Here is a 19,083-nt window from a genome sequence, read left to right as displayed (position 1 = left end):
AATCAGAAAAAAAAGCATGACACCAAAAGGACCAAAGTCAATGGATTTGCACAGATTTGCACATGATTTTGGGGGGAATTGCTGGTTGATGATTGGGGGATGACATGGTATTGGACCTAAGACTGTATTTCACTAAAGATAAAGACCAGAAGCTGGAGAAAAAACAGGATTGTGAGAACAATGAAGTCAAGCAAGAGAAAAGAAGAAAAGAGATAAACCAACCCTGAAAAAGAAGCTATAAATCTAAAAATAGACAACAGATAGGAGGATAGAGATGAGTCTAATGAATCTGAGAACGAGTGACAAAGATTAGTAGTGGATAACTTGAGATGAAGAATAAGAGGAGACAAACCCTATGATTATAGGAAACAAGAGAAATAAGAAGTAAAACAAATAGCATTGAGAGATCTAAGATGGAAGACTAATAAGAATAAAAAAAGAAGTTAGTGTTGAAGGTCAATGAGAGGAGGGAGTATGGAGATGATGGGCTACATTTCTCACCAAGTTGGAAGCTAATGCAGGTGTTCCAAGTTAGACCTTTGCTGGACTTGTGTGATAGACAAGTGAGAGGAGTGGTTTCAGAGTGCATCTTGATCTTTTAGATAGCAGCGGATCAATGTGGATTGGAATTGAGCAATGTTGGAATCTTGAGTAAGTAGTTGATGATTGATAATGAAGGTGATGTTGGAGCAAGAATGGTGAGTGAGTGGCCGGGATGAATATTTAGGTTAAGAATGGTGATTGTGATATGCGGCGCAGAGAAAAGCACAGAACAGAGCAAGCAGAGCGCACAATGGAGCACAAGTTTCAACACATGGGTGACTTCCTGCTGAGACCTGGGGCTCCCCTCAAGACCTGGGGCTCCCCTCAAGATTGAATTAATTTAGATCCTCAAAAGCTGATTTGCATGCAGAAATCTGGACTTTCTTGGTCCATATTGACATCTGGAAGTGTCCTAGATTGGACAGGAAGTCATTCAATGACTTGTTCACTTTTTTTGGGAGTTCCTTTGGTGGGTCAACCAAGTTGAGCAACAGCTTATGACCAAAATTGCATGTGATCTCTAATTTTGAAAGTTTGATTGGTAGTGTTGTGTTGTAGCTGGAATGCTCAGGTGTGTCACTGTGTATTGCTTCCATGTATACACCTCCTCTACTCATGATAATCCATATGTGCAATTTGCACACCCCAGAACATGTTGCAAGGAAATTGAGTTCAACCTATCAATATAAGTTGATGCCAGTGAAGAAAATATATTGCTAGTTCAAAAATCTCTTTTTGATTTCACCCTTCAATCTACCCAGGGCAAAATGTAAAACCAAGAATTCATATTGGTTGGCCAGTTAGGCCAGATGTGCAGACTCATTTCAAGTTTTAGATGGCACTTTCAAACCTGTTTGCAGGTATCTGCCACCCTTCAGCAGGTATCTGTCTGCCCTTGTAGGTTCCTATGATGGGTGAGGTGTGTTCTATTTTACTAAAAATCAAAAGAAGTAGCACACCACCCATGGGTAGGTATGGTACGGTTATTGGTAACATACCAATATTCACACAGTTTTTTTTTTTTTTACTTTTACCATTAACATTAAAGGAAGTGTGTTACAATATTGCACTTTGAGGAATTTTATTTTTTGATGTCTGACACAATATCTGCCAGTGCAGAGGAGTAGATATCAGAAAATATATTAGCCATAGGGGGCCATTTGCCCCTATTGATCTTGTTATCCAGCAGTCAATCATTTATATTATTAGTAGCACAAGTAACCTATCAGAATTCTGGTTGTGCTACACTTAGCTTTGTAGCTTTTACAATATAGCAGTTGTTATGGCTCCTGAGCTAATATTACATTTTAGCTGATAGTAAGCTACAATTACAGCTACAAAATTTTCAAGAAAAAGTACATGTTTGGCTGCAAATTGCAGTTAATCAGCTGAAGCAGCCAACTAATTAGTTGCAATGTAGGATTAGTGGAGCTCAGCATGTCGGCAGGCACATCTTCTGTGGTAAACCAACAAATAGGAAAGTACTTTACAAGTACCAAAGATAATAATATTGTGAGATGAAAACCCCCCTGTAGCATGGGAGACTGGTAGAGAAAATGCTACCGGGTCTGGCAGACCTCTGGAGATAGGGAACTCAAGGATAGACTCAGATAGTATCAGGAATGAAAAGACTTACTTGAGTGAGGTGGGAGGTGGGAAGTAGGCTGGTTTAAGCAAAAGGAAAGGGATGAGTTGGAGGAAGAGTTGGAGTGAAGTAAGAAGTAAGGAGGAAAGGTAGAAGGAAAAATGTAACAGGACCTCTTGTCAAAAGCCCCAATTGGATACTACTTTAGATAATAAGTAGTCTACAATATGCGCGGGCTTGGTATCAGGAAATCAAGGGTCTCTCTCCTCTTCAATAGAGACCTTTACTTATATAGAGTCAGTCTCTGTTATGCGGGATAAACTCCGCGGCGGTCATCTCTATTCTTGAGGCTAGTTTACAGTACAAACCTTCATTGGACTATCCTTGATGGAGGTTCTTTGGATTTCTGTGATTCTTTCTGGTTGGTTACAACCTTAAGTTGTCTTAGTGCGCTTTTAGGTGTGGTATTTGTACCGCGCCAATATTGAGTGATAGCCCCTTGCGCACCTGTGAGGGTCTGATATCACAGCTCAAGCTAATAGGGGGGGGGGGGGGGGGGGGTTCACAATAGGATAAAAGTAAAATTTTAGAGCCAATTTTAAGGCCTTGATGAACAATTTTTTAAAAATGAAGAAGTTGCTCTGGTTTTCAGGGGACATTCAATCCTGTACATCTTGCCATATTTATAAAAATTTGTTGATAAAGGCCTTAAAATTGACAATAAATTTTTATTTTTATCCTATTGCAAACCCCCCTGATTATAATAGCCTGAAAATTCAGTGGCTCTCAACTACATTTAGCTTTGAGCAGAGCTAATGTGATTTAGCGCAATAGGCCCAGTCTTGGTTTCATGTCATTCTTCCAGTGCTCTCCCAAAAAACATTTCAGGTAGAATTTTTGGAAATAATTGGTGGATGGTTACATGTATGGTAGAGTGAAATGAAGCAAGATTCCTTCTCTTGATATATCCATGCATGTTGAGTTATGCTAATTACCTCAATGGATCAATGTTCATAACTCTGTCACAGGAATTGGGGCATTTTGTTTGTATGAAAGCCAAGGTAAACTACACTCAATCACAGATTTTTCAAACCAGACAGCAAGCCAGTCTGGTGGGATGGTTTAGTTTGTGTGACCAAATTCATTGGGTGGTGTTTCATATGACCCACAAGTATATTGGAGACATGGACTTCAAAAGGAGTAAGACATCATTGGTTGGCACAGTGGTAGCAGGAATGCGAAGTTGGGAATACTTTTGTTCGTGGTTGTAGCTGGATTCAGATAAGGACGATCGGAAATTTGTGATGAGTATATTTACATAGCAGAGGTTAGCTATCAAAAACCCTTTGGATTAGGTTTGGGGGATTACGGAATGGTTTCGATTGGATTGATGTTTCGGGAAGGGTGGGATGATTTGAGGTTGATGATGGCTGATCCTCCGGAAACTGATCACCATGTGGACGGACAGATGATCGATGAGAGCACTCGAACCGCGAAATCTGCTGCCGAGCTGCAGTCGATTCTGAATTCATCGGAAGCCGAGCGTCCAGCAGACAGAACGCAATGTACCCAGATGTAATCCTTCGATGAGACTTATCTCCGTGTGATTGATTTTGATCACAGCCACATTGAGGGCGGTCAGGGGCGGTCTCCGATGTCATTGGGTCTTCACGTGGCAACGAACCCTGGGAAGGGCCAGAGCAGACCGAGACCACTTGTCTCAGCAAAAAAAGAGGCGTGACTCCCCTGTAGGCTGTGACGGCCGTCGACAGTGGCCCCAGTGAGTCAGAATCAAATGGTGTCAATGTTGTTTCTGAGGAGCCGGCGGAAGTGGCAGAAGCAGGATAAAGTCAAGAGCTTCATGATGACCCTGCCTCGGCCTCGGAGACTTGGCGGTCAGCAGGATGATGCATAAGAAGCTCCTGGAGTATTGTAGTCCAAGAGCCGACACTCATGTCAAGCCGATCAGTCCAGCCACCCTAACTTAACTAAGTCCCTCTCTATGTGGAGGGGGGACACCGTCCCGCAGGGACCCTCCTTCGCTCCCCCGAGGAGGGAAATTAGCTAAGTTAGCCAGCCACCACGCTCTCTCTAACTCTTCTTCATTCGCCGCAAGCCATTCTTGATCGCACAGACGGCCACCCATTGGAGCGATCAGGAGCGATCTCCGGACAGCAAGAGCCGCATACTACTCGTGTGTAAGTGCATACTTCAGCGGTGCTCATGTCGATAGCGTCATTGTCCACGATTCCCACCCGCTTCTTCTGGCTTTTCACGCCTGTCACTGATGCTGACAGTGTCTCTATGCACTTAAGCGTCATGGCTCCACGGCTGCCAGAGTGGTCCCTGTTTATCATGAGACTTCGAGGGTGCGCCATGTCGCTGCTGGGTTGACGTCCGGGCGAGCCAAGCCACCACCATCCACCAAAAAAAAAAAGAGGAAACTCGTGCATTTTTAATACCCAGCTCCAGCCATCGCTGCCAGCCCCTATTGCCCACTGACCACTGACCACTACATACCATCTTCATTCACTCACCAGACTTGTCCTTCGTTGTTCCCAATTACCTATTTCTTCCCACCACCACTCCTCCGCCTCGCTACCAACCCAAGATCGACCCTGGTAAGTCTCAGTCTTGACTCTCAATCAGGCATCTCAGCCACAACCTAATTATCGGCTCTGCCAATCCGGCTCGCCAACGTGGAACCACTGCCCCAGTCCGCCCTGCGTTATAAGACCTGCCGCGTACCCCTGTCCCAACCGAGCGCACACTTTCCAAATCAAACTTCCCCCGTCTTTTTTTTCCTTTCCTCCTCAACCCACTCCCTCTGTCTATCATACCTTTCCGAGTCCCGAGTCCCGAATCTCCAATTTACCCTTTAGCCATCAATCAATCAGTCGCTTGCTTTATTGACACCTGACCTCTCAATCTTCTTCGCTTCTCTGCATTCACATCAAATTCAGAAACCATGTCTCTCCAAATTATCATCACCTTGGCCGCTCTCTTCAACCTAGCCGCTAGTCAAGGTGCCGCTCCTGCTGCCCCCGCCGCCTCCGCTGCCCCTGCCGGAGATGGAACTCCTTTGACTGTCAACACCCCTCGTAAGCAACTCGGTTTGACTTGTCTCTCGCACGCAAACTAGCCACTGACGTATTGCCACTACTTGCCAAAAGTCTCTGTCCAAGCTTGTCTTCCTGTTGCCATTTCGGTTAGTATTCATCGTTTCTGTTGACATTTGCACGAGTCTTACTGACCATCGTGTTGCATTATCCTGCAGTGGACTGGTGGTACTCCGCCTGTCTATGTCAGCATTATCAAAGGTGGTGAGCCCACTAGTGCCGCTCTGAAAGATTTTGGCCAACACTCCGATAACAGCCTCACTTGGTTCGCCCATCATCTGTGTCCTTTAATCTTGAACCGCTCTTCAACGAGCTTCTCACTAATTACTTTGTTTCTTCCCGTTGAATCTTCCTAGGGATGTCGACCAACCCGCTGGTACCTCGTTGACCGTTCAAATCCGAGACAGCAAAGGCCAATTGAACTACTCGGACAAATTTTCCGTTCAATCCAGCACCCAGACTTGCAAGACCGCCGCCCCCACCAGCGGCGGCTCTAGCGACAAATCTGCACCTTCTCCCAGTGGTTCAAACAGCTCTGCCAAGCCAGCCACCGGTGCAACCACCCCTACTCCTTCCACCGGTTCTACGACCACCCCTTCATCCGGTGCAGGTAGCTCCACTAACACTGCTACTACGACGCCCGGTACACCAGCAGGCCAGGCCCCCAAGAGCGACGCGTCTCGAGCAATGTAAGCCCTGCAAATTCATCTCAAACTACAATTTGACCCCAACTCACCCATCCCTAAATTCCCTTTCGTTAGCCCCGGATTTCTCATGCTTGCCACCGCTGGTGCCCTCGCTGTCTTTGCTTAATCGTTTTGCATGCTGTAGACCGGGTCTCTCATTCACCATGATGTCGACACTGGCTTGTGTTACAATGATGACTCTGATTACTTATCAGATTTGCTCGAAGTTGTTGAACATACCCTTTACCTCTTTCCATTTATCTTTAATGAATGTTTTGCGGCCATTGTTGGCTGCAAGGAGGTTTTTGTTCTGTTTTTGCACTCATTCCACATTTACTTGGTTAATCTGAGATGTCTTTTACGGCTATGTTCCCTCTGCGCAGGGCCCAAGCTATGCGAGTGATCAACCATTGACAGTTGCAGGTTATGCATGCATTTTTGGGTTACCTAGTTTGCACACTGAGCAGATTAGCTAGTGAATCCCAACTTCAGTGGGTGACGAGTCCATGTAAGCCCACGCCGAAAATTGGCCTGACCTTCCATGCTGTTGCCAGCGCCGCAATCAGCTGCAGAGGGTGTTTGTGCAATGTGCAGCTAAGTTACAGTCAGCAGTATTGGGCCAGCCGGCGACCTAGGCGGCATGATGGCCGAGCAGCAAGAGTTTCGCTTGCACGTTGGTGGCCTTGGTGCAACAGTGAAGACCTCTCAAGACCTCCGGAACCGATTTTCACCATTCGGAACCGTCGTCAAGGTGGATGGAGTGGCCAAGCTGGATGTCAATGGTAAGTTTAGCTTTTATTTCACAAATTGTTTTACTGGGAATCTGGTCATGTTGTACTCATATTCCTGCTCGTATGTACGTTGAGCTAGGCTCTCCTTTATGATACGCGTTCGTGGATATCCTCTCAACAGATTTTCAAGTCAAGCGATGTAGGGGTCAACCGTTCTGCTCCAATGTGATCAAAATATTGTCAGTCCCTTTAATGCTTGATTCACACATGAACCTATTATCTGCTACGACTTACAAAAAAAGCACTTCGAGGATTGCGCCTGCAAGACCGCATTACGTCGCCAGAGTCAAAAGGGAGCGTGCAAACTTGCCCATCACCACATTTGTCGATCCCAACAAAGAATCATTCAGAGTTTGCGAAGACAAAGCTGCTCAACAACTGGAACGGAAACTTGCCAAGTCTCGCGCACGTAAAAGAGGGACCAAAGCTTACGAAAGTCCGATCATGGAATTAATGACCTGCAAAAAGTTCAGAGTCGCAAGACGTCAATGTACCGTACAGTTTAATCCCTTGACCCCGGGTTTCTATTCCAATTGGATGTTACCATCTTACCGACTAAAATTTTGATTAAAACAATTTTAAGGATGGAAAAAGGATCCAGAGCCCTCACTTCCGATATTCCTAATTGTCACCGGCGCTCTTCATCCCCTATATCCTTTCTGTAGAAATAGGGCGCCAATGTAAATAACCATCTGACTGCACTCGAGTCCCGACGCGTGCTAAAGGGATTCGTATTAATCCTACCGTCTATCGTGCTACGGTCAAAAACTGCAAGACTCACATCCCAGGGCTAAGAGCTATGTCAATTGAAAAGTTGGGGTTTATTGGCGGAGCCAAAGACGTCAAAAGAACTCAGGCAAGTCGACCGATGTGGGAATGCCAGCTCGGGGAAGACGGTTTCATTGTTCGGAGGCTAACGAATGTGGGTGATTTGAATCAAGAAAAGCAACTGCCACTTCCTAGCTGCACCCTCCAAAAGTTGAAAGATGCGGATGAGGTTCTTTTGTCGTCGGGGCTCTCAAAGTCCCCGCGCTGCGCCTTAGAAGCGGCGCTTCTTCTACTGAATCTGGTGCTAGCTCTGAATCCGTTACCGGTTCTGGGTACTACAAGAAAAAGTCAAGCAAGTGCCACCAGTTGACATGTGAGAGCTCTAAGGAATCTGGTGATGGAACTTCAGCCTTTGTCATATTTTGCCTTTGACCAAGCTTCAATGCACAGTCACTGTGCATACAGTGACTGTGCATGATGCACAGTGACTGTGCCAAAAAAACTGATGTCTGCTTGAGTCGAGCTAGAATGGAAGTTACACAGGGGAATGCCTCATGTCAACTGCTGTCACTTGCCTGACTTTTTCTTGCAGTGGGATCTGGTTCCTTATCAGACAGCCCAGATCTGCAGACCAGTCCCACTGCACCACTGGATTTGAACTCAATGATCATTGAAGGAAACTCCAAAATAGTGGTGTTGAGAAACAGGAAGATCACAGACCACACATCTGCCATTCAACTATTGCATTTGACCAACATGTTCAAAGCAAAAGAAGTTGAGAATACAGTTTTTTGCTTGACTGATTTTTTGGGGGAGATGGAACTGGACGACAATATCCTCAGGCCAGCCAAAAAAGCAGAAATACAGGCCTTGCCATCTGGGCAAGATTACGCACCTGAAAAGCAGGAGGCCTGTCTGCCTATGCTGTCAAGCGCATTCATCCATCCATCTCACCTGGGAGGTAGCGGCTCTGTTAAATCTCGGACTATTACTCAGGTTAAGCAATCCACAAGGGAGCGGCCAATCTTTTTTTATCCCACCAACAAAGATCCGGAATCTGGGGTTATCAATTCTTGATTGTCAGCTGAGCATTGAGAGACCGCATGACAGCATTGTGTATCCAGTGACCTAGGATCATCTTTGGAGGACGTTTATTAGAACCTAGTCCAAGTAAGCGCTTGATTGTCTTGCATGATAAAAAAACATCTTGATGATGCCACTTGGGTTTTTTGAGCTACTTTTGAAATCAATACTGCGCATGACAAAAAGAAGTCAACTCTGACAGAACATCTGCGCCAGAAACACAATGATGCAATCAAGGACAAGAGGGATTGGAAATGGGCTAACACAAAAACTTCAAATCTCAAAGAATTGGACTCTGAAAATGATTTATCCAACTGATGTTTCACTTGGACAACATGGCAGTCAACTAGTATTACTGTGGTAAAAAAGCAAGAAAGGTTTATATACTTCCATTATGATTGCCTTTGCAAAAATGTATCTGCATTTTTACAACTTCTCAATGCCACCAAAGATGCATGGACAAGGCCACAAAACAACGCTGGAACTCCTGCAATTTTATCCAGTAGTTTAGGCTTTCCTCCCAGATGAGCAAGCATCAGAAGTCTCAAAAGACAAAGATTTGGGCTGGTTCACCAAGAATGGCTTTTGCCATTGGGAGGTGGCTAGCCTCAGAACAGTTCGTCCAACTGTGGTGACAGCAAGAGGGCTTGGTGTACACTACAGCTTGATGGGCTTTGTGAAAGGCAGCTCAAAATTGTTTGGGCCACTTGAAGAAGTTACAAAAAACCTGAAAATTCTGGGAATTGTCACATCTGCACAAGCCCATTGGCTCAGATCAATATCAAATGTTTCATTTATGTAGCAACACAAAAAGCACACATATCCCATTTATCTTACATTCTCTTCTTTTCTTCTTGAAACTACCTGTGTTGGGGCCGTTTTATCTGGCAAAACTCAAAAATGGCATCTTTGAATCCTTTTCATCCCCTCTCTGACTTTCCTCATGTTGAGATCTGCCTGGTTCCACGCAACCATTTACCATGAAGCAATTTGATACTTGCAGGCTTCAAATGCACCTACCCAGTGAATACATTTGGTGCAGGCAATTTTATTTATGTTAATAAGCCACATTTCATGTCCTCTTAATTTGGACCAAGTTCTCATCTTGCTGGCAAAATAAGGATTTGACATAACTGAGTGCAGGGACTGGCTCATTCATCTCCTTCACCTTGTTCATCATCTAATCATTCTTCCTTGTTCATCTCTCATTTTTGTTGCATTGGTGATCAAATTGAAAAAAAAGTTTTGTTGTTGAAAATAAGGAAGCCTGCTTGGAACCAAACTTCACCAATCCAACTGGTTCTGATCTGCATAAAAGGTGTAAATCTTTCTTCAATTCTCAAAATAACATGGTCCATTTTCAACTCCACTTCCCTTATCTTTCCATGCACAATGCCTCTACATGATTCCTGTCTTCAATACAAAATTATTGGCTTGTCAACAAGCAGATTTTATCTTGAGTGGGCTACATAAGCTCTGAAACACATGCCTTGAGCAGGCTAGCTATAAAGTGAGACTTTGATTTTTAAGAATCAAGCAGTCTGGAGTGGAAGTCATGGTATTTTCCAAATTAACTTTGAAGAACCTTTGAATTTTTGCCATATTTGATTAAATATCCCAGATTGCGGATCTTTTCAAGAAAGATGTGAACCCCTTTCAAGTTACAAATCTCACAAGCGGAGATACCTGCGGGAGGATTTCTGCATGTATGTGCTTAAGTCAGAGATGTGCCAACCTGTATGGAGATCACTGTGGTTTCTGGCTGGGACCACATTTACATGAGGAATTGAATAAAACTTCTCTAATTCCAAAAAGAGAGCCAGTTGCGAGGACAAATCAGCAACAGTCTCCACCGGAACAAAAACCGTGTAAAAAAAGGTAAATGGAATCTGTGGCTTGTCCAGCGGGTGCACCTTATCTACACTGGGATGAGTGTTCTTCAGTGAGCACCTGCACATTGGGAAGGATTCCACTATGAAGCAGTCTGTACCAGCTAGCCAAGGAAGGCTGCTCCAGGCGGACAGCAGCTATGTGTATTGGCTGGCCGGACAACAGAAGGTGTCTTTGCTTGCTGGGCCCAGGGAGAATATTGCTCCTTGTAATTCACTTGGCTCGCCAGGCCCGGGGGGAATATTTCTCCTTACAATTCACCAGCTAGTCTACATCCTTGCCGAGGTTGCTCCCTGGCAATCACCTGCACATATATAATGCTTGCCAAGACTTTTTCATTCCCACTGGGCAGAATCCTTGGTGCTTGTACATGCTTAACAAGGATACTGGCCATCAAATGGAGTAAACACTCCCTTCAATGGCCATTCCAACTGCACATCTACAGGAGGAGAGTCCTCTCAATGGCCACTGTCTTCTCCCTTTGATGACCTATTACATTGGCGGCCATCGGGAGGGGTAACTGAAGGCCAAGGAGGCATTCTTGCATCGGGAAGGGGCTGGGTGGGACAATCTTTTGAACTAAACTAAGTCCCTCCTGGGCGCGAAGCGCCTGCCTCTGCTCTCCTTGACCTCCAGTCCAAACTGTTGTACGGTGGGGTGGACAAACTCCACATTTGGAGTGTGGCAGTCATAGGAGGCGGGCGAGTTGGAGCAATACAGGACCAAGGATTTTTAGGCTACAACAGATTAAGAGTTCTCGGTCTACCAACGGGCTAGCCTTCACTGATTGACTTCCGGCGATATACGACCCGTTTTATGGTCAAAACTTGTCGAGATCAACCTGAACTCTTGGGACCTTTACCTCCAGCAACAAGACCGAAGCGGCCAAAACAGACAAAGGCTTATAAAGCGCTTCTGAACCTGCCCCCATTACCTCCTTCACCGTTCGAAGAAAAAGCGGATCCTTTAGACATCAACCGTCCTCCGTCACCATTCATATCGGCTCTATCCTACGTTTTCTCCAAAACTGTTACTCGGCACATAGACAAAGGCTTATCCAATCCGACTCCGGTTCCCATCAATTACCGCGTAGTCCAGAACCCTTTCGGCCTATCAATAACAACTCTTATCCCAATTCCAGAATATCGGCCAAAACTCAACGTTCTGCGAGGTACATTGCCATCCCACTCACCCTCTGATACATCGTCAACAGAAGATCCATCAAACGTTTTGGAACTCTTGTTAGATCCAAAATCTCCCTGTCTATCCATGTCACAGTCAACGTCCAAAGTAACGCCTAGAACCAAGTTCCTTCAACAACCAGGTATCTACAAACAAGACGTAGAACCCTTGGCAGCCGATGGATCTAACTTCACGAAATGGAAGAGGAGTCTCAATCGGGTTCTGCTACTTACGCTCAGCATCCCCAATCTATTCAACAATCCAAAAAACTACACCAAGGTCAAAGATCAAGAAAACACGAGCATCCTATATCTTATCCAAATTACCATCCACGACGAGCTTCAGTTGATTACGGATCGATTCACCACCGGTTTGGAAGCGTTTGATGCCCTCCAGACAAATTTCCAGGGCACAGTCCGATTCCAACAGATGGAACTCGTCGATAAACTTCTTGAATTTCGCGTTACGGGCCTGACAACTGATCCATCTCAGGTTCAAGGCTTCTTCAACAAACTGTTCAACACATTTGCCGATCTCAAGAAAGTCGATGTGGCGCTGCCTCCTCTGGTCGAAAGCCTTATACTTCAAGTAGTCTCTCCAGTACCTCCTACTATGTCTCGGTCGCAAATGTTTCAAAACATCTCTCTTCAACTCGGATCCAAAGAAAACATCACGGCTCGGGACGTCCAAACTATCATCACCTTGGCTTACGGCGAGAGCATTAGGTTTGACTCTGGCCAACAACAAAACATTTCAGTCTTCCGGGCGTATCCAACCCCAAACGGATTGGCTCCAGCTTGGGGAGCCTCAAGACAAGCACCTTGGAATCCATCGCAACAACCAAATCTTCGACCCAATACTCGCGGTGGGTACGCTGGACAACAACGGCCACCTCCTCCGGCAAGAAACACGACACAACGTCCTCAGAACGTGGGTAGGCCTGGAAATCCCACGGTCGACAACATTTCTGCGGCACTCAACAATATCCAAAAGGGCAACAAAGGCCCATCTGACCCGGCAGTGCATGAGGGCAAGCCATGCTCATACTGCGGTGCGCTGGGACACTGGAGGTCGTCTTGCCCAACCCTCCGCGACGATGCCAAGTTGCCACCTCCCAACACCAACCTTGGTCGCCCCGCTTCCGGTTACGCCTGTCAGGCCGCACCACCAAACAACCCACCCACCGGTCTTGACCAGAATGCGGCAGTTTGGTCAGCGGTGGGTGCGGATGCGAATGGTGCCGCCGGCGCTGGCACTGTTTTGGATTCTGGGGCGACCCACCACGTGAGCGGATCTCTCCTATCTTTTTCTTCGCTCCGCCCTATCCAACCACCAATGAAACTGAATCTTGCATCGTCTACGGGCTCCATGTTGGCGACGCACAGTGTTCACCTGACGATGGTCAATGGGGATGGTACCCTAACAATCCCAAGGGTCCTATTCAGTCCGGAAATGACCGGAACGCTTCTTAGTCTAGGACAGCTCATTGAGACCGGTTTTCAACCACTTTTCCTTCCTAACAACGACATAATCTTGACATCCTCTTTCGCTTCTATCACTGCTCACTTTTGAAATCAATCTTGGATAATTACTCCAGACTCCTTCCATTTTTTCCAACCGGCCGCGTATCAAGTTTCTACCCGTTCTTCCACCAAGATTTCGTCTCCATCATATGATTGGCATTGTCGCCTCGGCCACGTTTCCGATTCAATAGTAAAAGATTTTCTTCACCGCTTTGTTCCGTCTTTCAATCTAAAATCATGGCAGCCGTTCATATGCGAGACGTGCAAACAAACAAAAAGCAAACGTTGTCGACAATCACTGCCAGAAGTCATTCCACGCAAACAACATCTTGACCTCCTCATTACTGATGTGATGGGACCTTTTGATCCCAACGTGTCCGGCCATCGATTTCTGCTCACCGTTCGTGATCATGCAACCACGTACTCATTTGTATTCCCCATGAAATCTCGCTCCGAGGCACCGAATATCATCATTGCTCTAGTAAAAAAATTCCTTCTCCATTTCAATTCGGCTCCAAAATTCATCAGATGCAACAACGCCAAGGAGTACACCGTTCAACCTCTGTCCGATTACCTCGACTCAATTGGCAGCAAGATCATCTTCACTTCTCCCTACACCCCTGAACAGAACGGCGAGGCGGAACGACTCAATCGCACTTTGGGTGATATCGCCCGATTGACACTGTCTCATTCTGGTCTTCCGTCAAAGCTTTGGTCTCACGCGTATCGGTGTGCTTGCTACTTGGTCAACCGCCTGTCGAATCAACGCTGCAAGACGACACCTCTGGAAATGTGGTCGGGTCGTCAACCAGAAGCAAACTTGTTTTATCCGTTTGGTGCCCGGGCAGCTGTCCATATTCCAAAAGAACGACAACGCAAACTCGATCAGCGCAGGTGGACCAGCTACTTGGTTGGATATCAAGATGACAAACGGGGCTGGTTTTTCTGGAATCCGATTTCCCAGAAGGTTGTCAACTCTGAGTGTGCAACATTCCTTGATTTTCAAGGAAAGCCTTTGTTTCCAGTTCCCCCCGATTTTGCTAATAATGCCATTGTTCGTAGAGTTCTGACTTTGGGACAAGAGCGGACCAAAGAAATATGTGAGGAACAAGATTCTCAAATCAGTCATTTACAAGCTATTTCCGACGCCGACATTCCGACCACACTTAAGAATGCCCTTAATTCTCCTGATTCGGACGCATGGCGTAAGGCGTGCATGTCCGAATGGTCTCAATTGGAAGAAATCGATACATTCGAAATTGAAGATAAGCAGAACAAACACTCGATCGGTACTTGCTTTGTGTTCAACATCAAAAGGAACTCTGACGGCTCTGTTAACAAACTAAAGGCAAGATTTGTGGTTCGCGGCTTCAAGCAACGTATCGGTAAAGATGTTCAATCGACATTTGCCCCTACGGCTTCACTTTTGACACTCCGGGTTCTGCTCACTCTCTCCATGAAGAACAAATGGGTCATTAACTCGTTTGACATCACGGGGGCATTTGTTCACAGCCCGATTGAGGAGACAATTTTTGTAGATCCGCCGGTTGATTTACTTCCTCACTTGGCCGGGAAAGTCCTCAGACTCAAAAAAGCTCTGTACGGTACTCGCCAGGCCAGCCGTTGCTGGTGGAAACATTTCAAAGGACTTTTACATGGTTGGGGTTTTGAATGCGATGAGGTCGAAGAGTGCCTTTATCAATACAAGAAGGGCGATTCGGTTATCATTGTTTGGATCCATGTGGATGACGGGATTGTTTTTGGTACACATCAGCAAGACGTTAACCTCTTCCGGGAGAAGATGGAGGGCAGTTTGCGGGTTAAATGGGATTCAAGACCCAACAAGCTGGTCGGCATCAAGCTCGAGTACGAAAACGACTCCATCTTGTTGAGCCAACACCTCCTGATTGACCAACTGGTTAAAAAATATAAAGAAGAAGTTAACCCAACGCTTGTTCCTACCAACACTCCACTGCCGGCATGCGATCTCACTACCTCATGGGGGGAGCCGGTCTTGGCAACTCTGTACTAATCTCTCATTGGATCGATTAATTACCTTGCTTTAGGGACTCGTCCCAACATCAGTTTTGCGGTCAACTACCTTGCACGATTCAGCTCAAACCCCAATGATTCTCATTGGAACGCGCTATCACATCTAGTCCAATATATTCACTCAACCCGTTCGAAAAGGCTTCGACTTCACCCTGTTGGAAATGATGTGACTGCGTGGGTCAACGCAAACTGGGGAGGGGAATTTCAAAGATCAACATCCGGATTCATTATCACTATCTTGGGTAGTCCAGTTGCTTGGGGATCTTGACGGCAAAAAGTAGTTGCGACTTCCACGTGCGCGGCCGAGTTCATTTCTCTCGGTTCCTCGGTCGATTTTCTCTTATTTCTTATTCCAATTCTTAAATCTCTCAATATTGATCTCAATTTCAACATCAAATGCGACAACCGTGCGGCCGTCTTGGTTTCAGACAACAACGCCTCTAAAGGACGCATGAAAAGCTTGGAGCGGAATTTCTTTTTTGTCAATGACGCAGTCCGGGAACACAACATCAAACTCGACTGGGTATCAACTTCTGAAAATCTGGCGGATTTTTTCACCAAAACACTCCGGCCAAATCTTCATGCGGTATCAATGGGTAAAATTTTTCTATGATAGAACTTATTGTTATTTCATCATGATTCTTATTTCTTTTCACCAGTTTTATGTCTCATTTTATTTCAATATTCTATTGTCAACATTTCCATTTATTACTCCTCCTCAATACTTGTTTTCATTTCACTTTTAGTTTCACTTTTTGGTTGTATTTAGGGTGTGGAGTTTGAGGGGGGATGTTGTACGGTGGGGTGGACAAACTCCACATTTGGAGTGTGGCAGTCATAGGAGGCGGGCGAGTTGGAGCAATACAGGACCAAGGATTTTTAGGCTACAACACAAACTTATTCAAGTCAAGGGGCGCCCAAAGGCCCCCCTGCAGGAGGGAGATACACCTAAGCGGTGAATGTTGGTGTGGCAGGAAAATATGTCGAGCCGCATGCAAGTAGAAAAAAACTTACATCAGTTTTTGTACCTCTCTTCATCATTTTTATTCATAGTGTGTTACACCAAATAATAGCCAAGATGCATGGCTAAATCTTTGTCTTTTGTTTAACCCTCTGGCTCCTCAACCCTGGTTGTACAGGTGCTTCAAAGGCAAAAAAGCACCACAACCAATCTTAACAACTTGAATTTCCATAATCTCACAACCTCACTGACAGTTGTATGCAGGTCTATCTCTCTCAAGATTACTGACAATATGCCGTGAGAAATGATGAGAGTGCTACGGATATATAACTAAGGAAGGAGAATCCAAGCAACAAGTGCCCATTCCATGGAGAATCCAGAAAGATATTACAACATCAGGAAGTGTCTAGCCTCACACCTCCAAGCCAACCAATCCAAGAAACACCATCAGACACACCCGCTTCAGAGCCTTCTACCGATTCAGCATTCACATCATGTCTATTGCAGCCACCTGAGGCTTGCACCGTACAAAAATTGACCAAGAACAAGAAACAAACTTCTTATTGGCAAAGACTTCCAACAGAAAGACCCAGTCAAGTTATACGCTGAAATCAAAGCTAATTCTTCTTTGAGATTCAATGAACCACCAAAGGCCCTTCAGATTGAAGAAGTAGTAGCATTGGCGCAAGAAAAACACTGTTTTACCCTTGCTGGCACGGGATTTGGTAAATCATGAACTGCTGAAATGTATTCTAACTTGTATGATGAAACCAAAAATCCAATAGTCCTGGTTATCAACCCTTTGGACTTGCTTGGGGATAAACAGGTGAGCATCTTTCTTATACAACTATAATGAATGGACCAACATTTACAATTAATTTATATGATCATAGGTTCAAGAAAAGGGCAAGCTTGGCATTTCAGCGGTGAACCTCACCAAGATGAATTTGAATAGCAAGACAGAAAAAAAAATATTGAGAGGGGACTATACTTTCATAATGTTCTTTCAGTCTTTAACCTTACCCCCAGTTGGATCTTCTCATGGCCCCAAAGTATTCTTGAACAACCATATTTTCCATCAAATATTCTTGAATGAAAAATTGCTCTCAAGAGTTGTACTACTAGCTAGCCGTTGTAGATGAGGCTCACATGATCTACATGTGTGGTTTGGTTGCTAGTGGGCAAGCAAAAGGCTTGAATTTGCATGGGAAGATTCAAGACCTATCAATTTTCCGGCCTGGTTATGAGAACATGGGAGCTAAACTGATGGCAATTGGCACACCAATTCTGCTGATGTCTGCCACTTGCCAACCCCAGGCAATTGATTCAATCATTGTTAGCTTAAAAATAACTCATGATAATATAACTTTTGTCCGGGGTGAGTTGTCTCGGCCAGAAATCATGATATGGTGCTGAAGAATTTTGGACTCAGAGCCGGAGGGATGAGTGAAAAACAAGCCTGAGGAAGAAAGCTCAAGGCGGAGAACAAAACAAGGGAGCCCAAGAAAGGGCCAAGCTGCTGAGCTGTGAAGGGGAAAAAGGCCCCTCACTACAAGAGACTCTCAGGTCTCAGGGAACAGGTGCAGGAACTGATGATTCTTTATTCTATCTATGCTAGTGATATATAACCTATTACAACTAGGGGCCAGGTTGTGGGACAGAAGATGAAATGCATATGCATCTGCAGGGAAAGGAAAGAGTGTGACAGATGGAGGAGCGGAGAAGGAAGAGAATAGAGATGGCCTCTCGCACCCGGGTACCCACCGCGGGTGCGGGTACCCGCCTGAAATTTTGCAAATTCTCAACACCCGCACCCGCACCCGGCACCCGCCGGCGTGTGCTCGGCGGGTATACCGGGTACCTGCTGGCGGGTGCTGGGTGCAGGGGCGGGTACCCGCTCTGATATATGTACTCACTGCCGGTGAGAAATCCCTCCCGGTCAGCAATGCATGCACTTGCTGACCGGGGGGGATTCTCAGAGTCAGCAAGCTCATTGATGACCAGGAGGGAGTCCTCGCCCAGCTATTGATCATTATATTGATGAATGGGAAGAAGTCCTCCCAGCCATTGATCATCATATCAATGACCGGGAGGGAGTCCTCCCAGCCATTGATCATTATATTGATGACCGGGAGGGAGTCCTCCCAGCCATTGATTATATCAATGACTGGGAGGGAGTCCTCCCAGCCATTGATTATATCAATGACTGGGAGGGAGTCCTCCCAGCCATTGATTATATCAATGACTGGGAGGGAGTCCTCCCAGCCATTGATTATATCAATGACTGGGAGGGAGTCCTCCCAGCCATTGATTATATCAATGACTGGGAGGGAGTCCTCCCAGCCATTGATTATATCAATGACTGGGAGGGAGTCCTCCCAGCCATTGGTTATATCAATGACTGGGAGGGAGTCCTCCCAGCCATTGATTATATCAATGACTGGGAGGGAGTCCTCCCAGCCATTGATTATATCAATGACTGGGAGGGAGTCCTCCCAGGCATTGATCATATTGATGACCGGGAGGGAGTCCTCCCAGCCATTGATCATATCAATGACCGGGAGGGAGTCCTCCCAGCCATTGATCATATCGATGACCGGGAGGGAGTCCTCCCAGCCATTGATCATATCGATGACCGGGAGGGAGTCCTCCCAGCCATTGATCATATCGATGACCGGGAGGGAGTCCTCCCAGCCATTGATCATATCGATGACCGGGAGGGAGTCCTCCCAGCCATTGATCATATCGATGACCGGGAGGGAGTCCTCCCAGCCATTGATCATATCGATGACCGGGAGGGAGTCCTCCCAGCCATTGATCATATCGATGACCGGGAGGGAGTCCTCCCAGCCATTGATCATATCGATGACCGGGAGGGAGTCCTCCCAGCCATTGATCAT

At 45.9% G+C, this 19,083-nt stretch overlaps 3 protein-coding genes across 3 annotated transcripts; all 3 read left to right on the top strand.

Annotated features, from left to right (window-relative positions):
* Positions 1-5,096: 5,096 nt before the first annotated feature.
* On the top strand, positions 5,097-6,060 carry PtA15_2A4 (uncharacterized protein; the record flags this gene model as incomplete). The annotated part of the gene is made up of 5 exons (XM_053166525.1): positions 5,097-5,229; positions 5,302-5,336; positions 5,406-5,512; positions 5,604-5,936; positions 6,009-6,060. The coding sequence occupies 5 exons, from the start codon at positions 5,097-5,099 to the stop codon at positions 6,058-6,060; spliced, it is 660 nt and encodes a 219-aa protein (XP_053017248.1).
* Positions 6,061-6,573: 513 nt separating this feature from the next.
* PtA15_2A3 (uncharacterized protein) lies at positions 6,574-6,817 on the top strand (the record flags this gene model as incomplete). Its single annotated transcript, XM_053166418.1, has 2 exons — positions 6,574-6,715; positions 6,804-6,817. 2 exons carry the CDS (start codon positions 6,574-6,576, stop codon positions 6,815-6,817), a joined length of 156 nt encoding a protein of 51 aa, XP_053017247.1.
* A 99-nt stretch (positions 6,818-6,916) lies between these two features.
* On the top strand, positions 6,917-7,291 carry PtA15_2A2 (uncharacterized protein; the record flags this gene model as incomplete). The annotated part of the gene is made up of 1 exon (XM_053166307.1): positions 6,917-7,291. The coding sequence occupies one exon, from the start codon at positions 6,917-6,919 to the stop codon at positions 7,289-7,291; it is 375 nt and encodes a 124-aa protein (XP_053017246.1).
* Positions 7,292-19,083: the final 11,792 nt, after the last annotated feature.

Source organism: Puccinia triticina, chromosome 2A (genome assembly GCF_026914185.1).
Source record: "Puccinia triticina chromosome 2A, complete sequence".
NCBI classification, from domain to species: domain Eukaryota; kingdom Fungi; phylum Basidiomycota; class Pucciniomycetes; order Pucciniales; family Pucciniaceae; genus Puccinia; species Puccinia triticina.
This window is presented reverse-complemented; position numbering and strand designations above follow the sequence as displayed.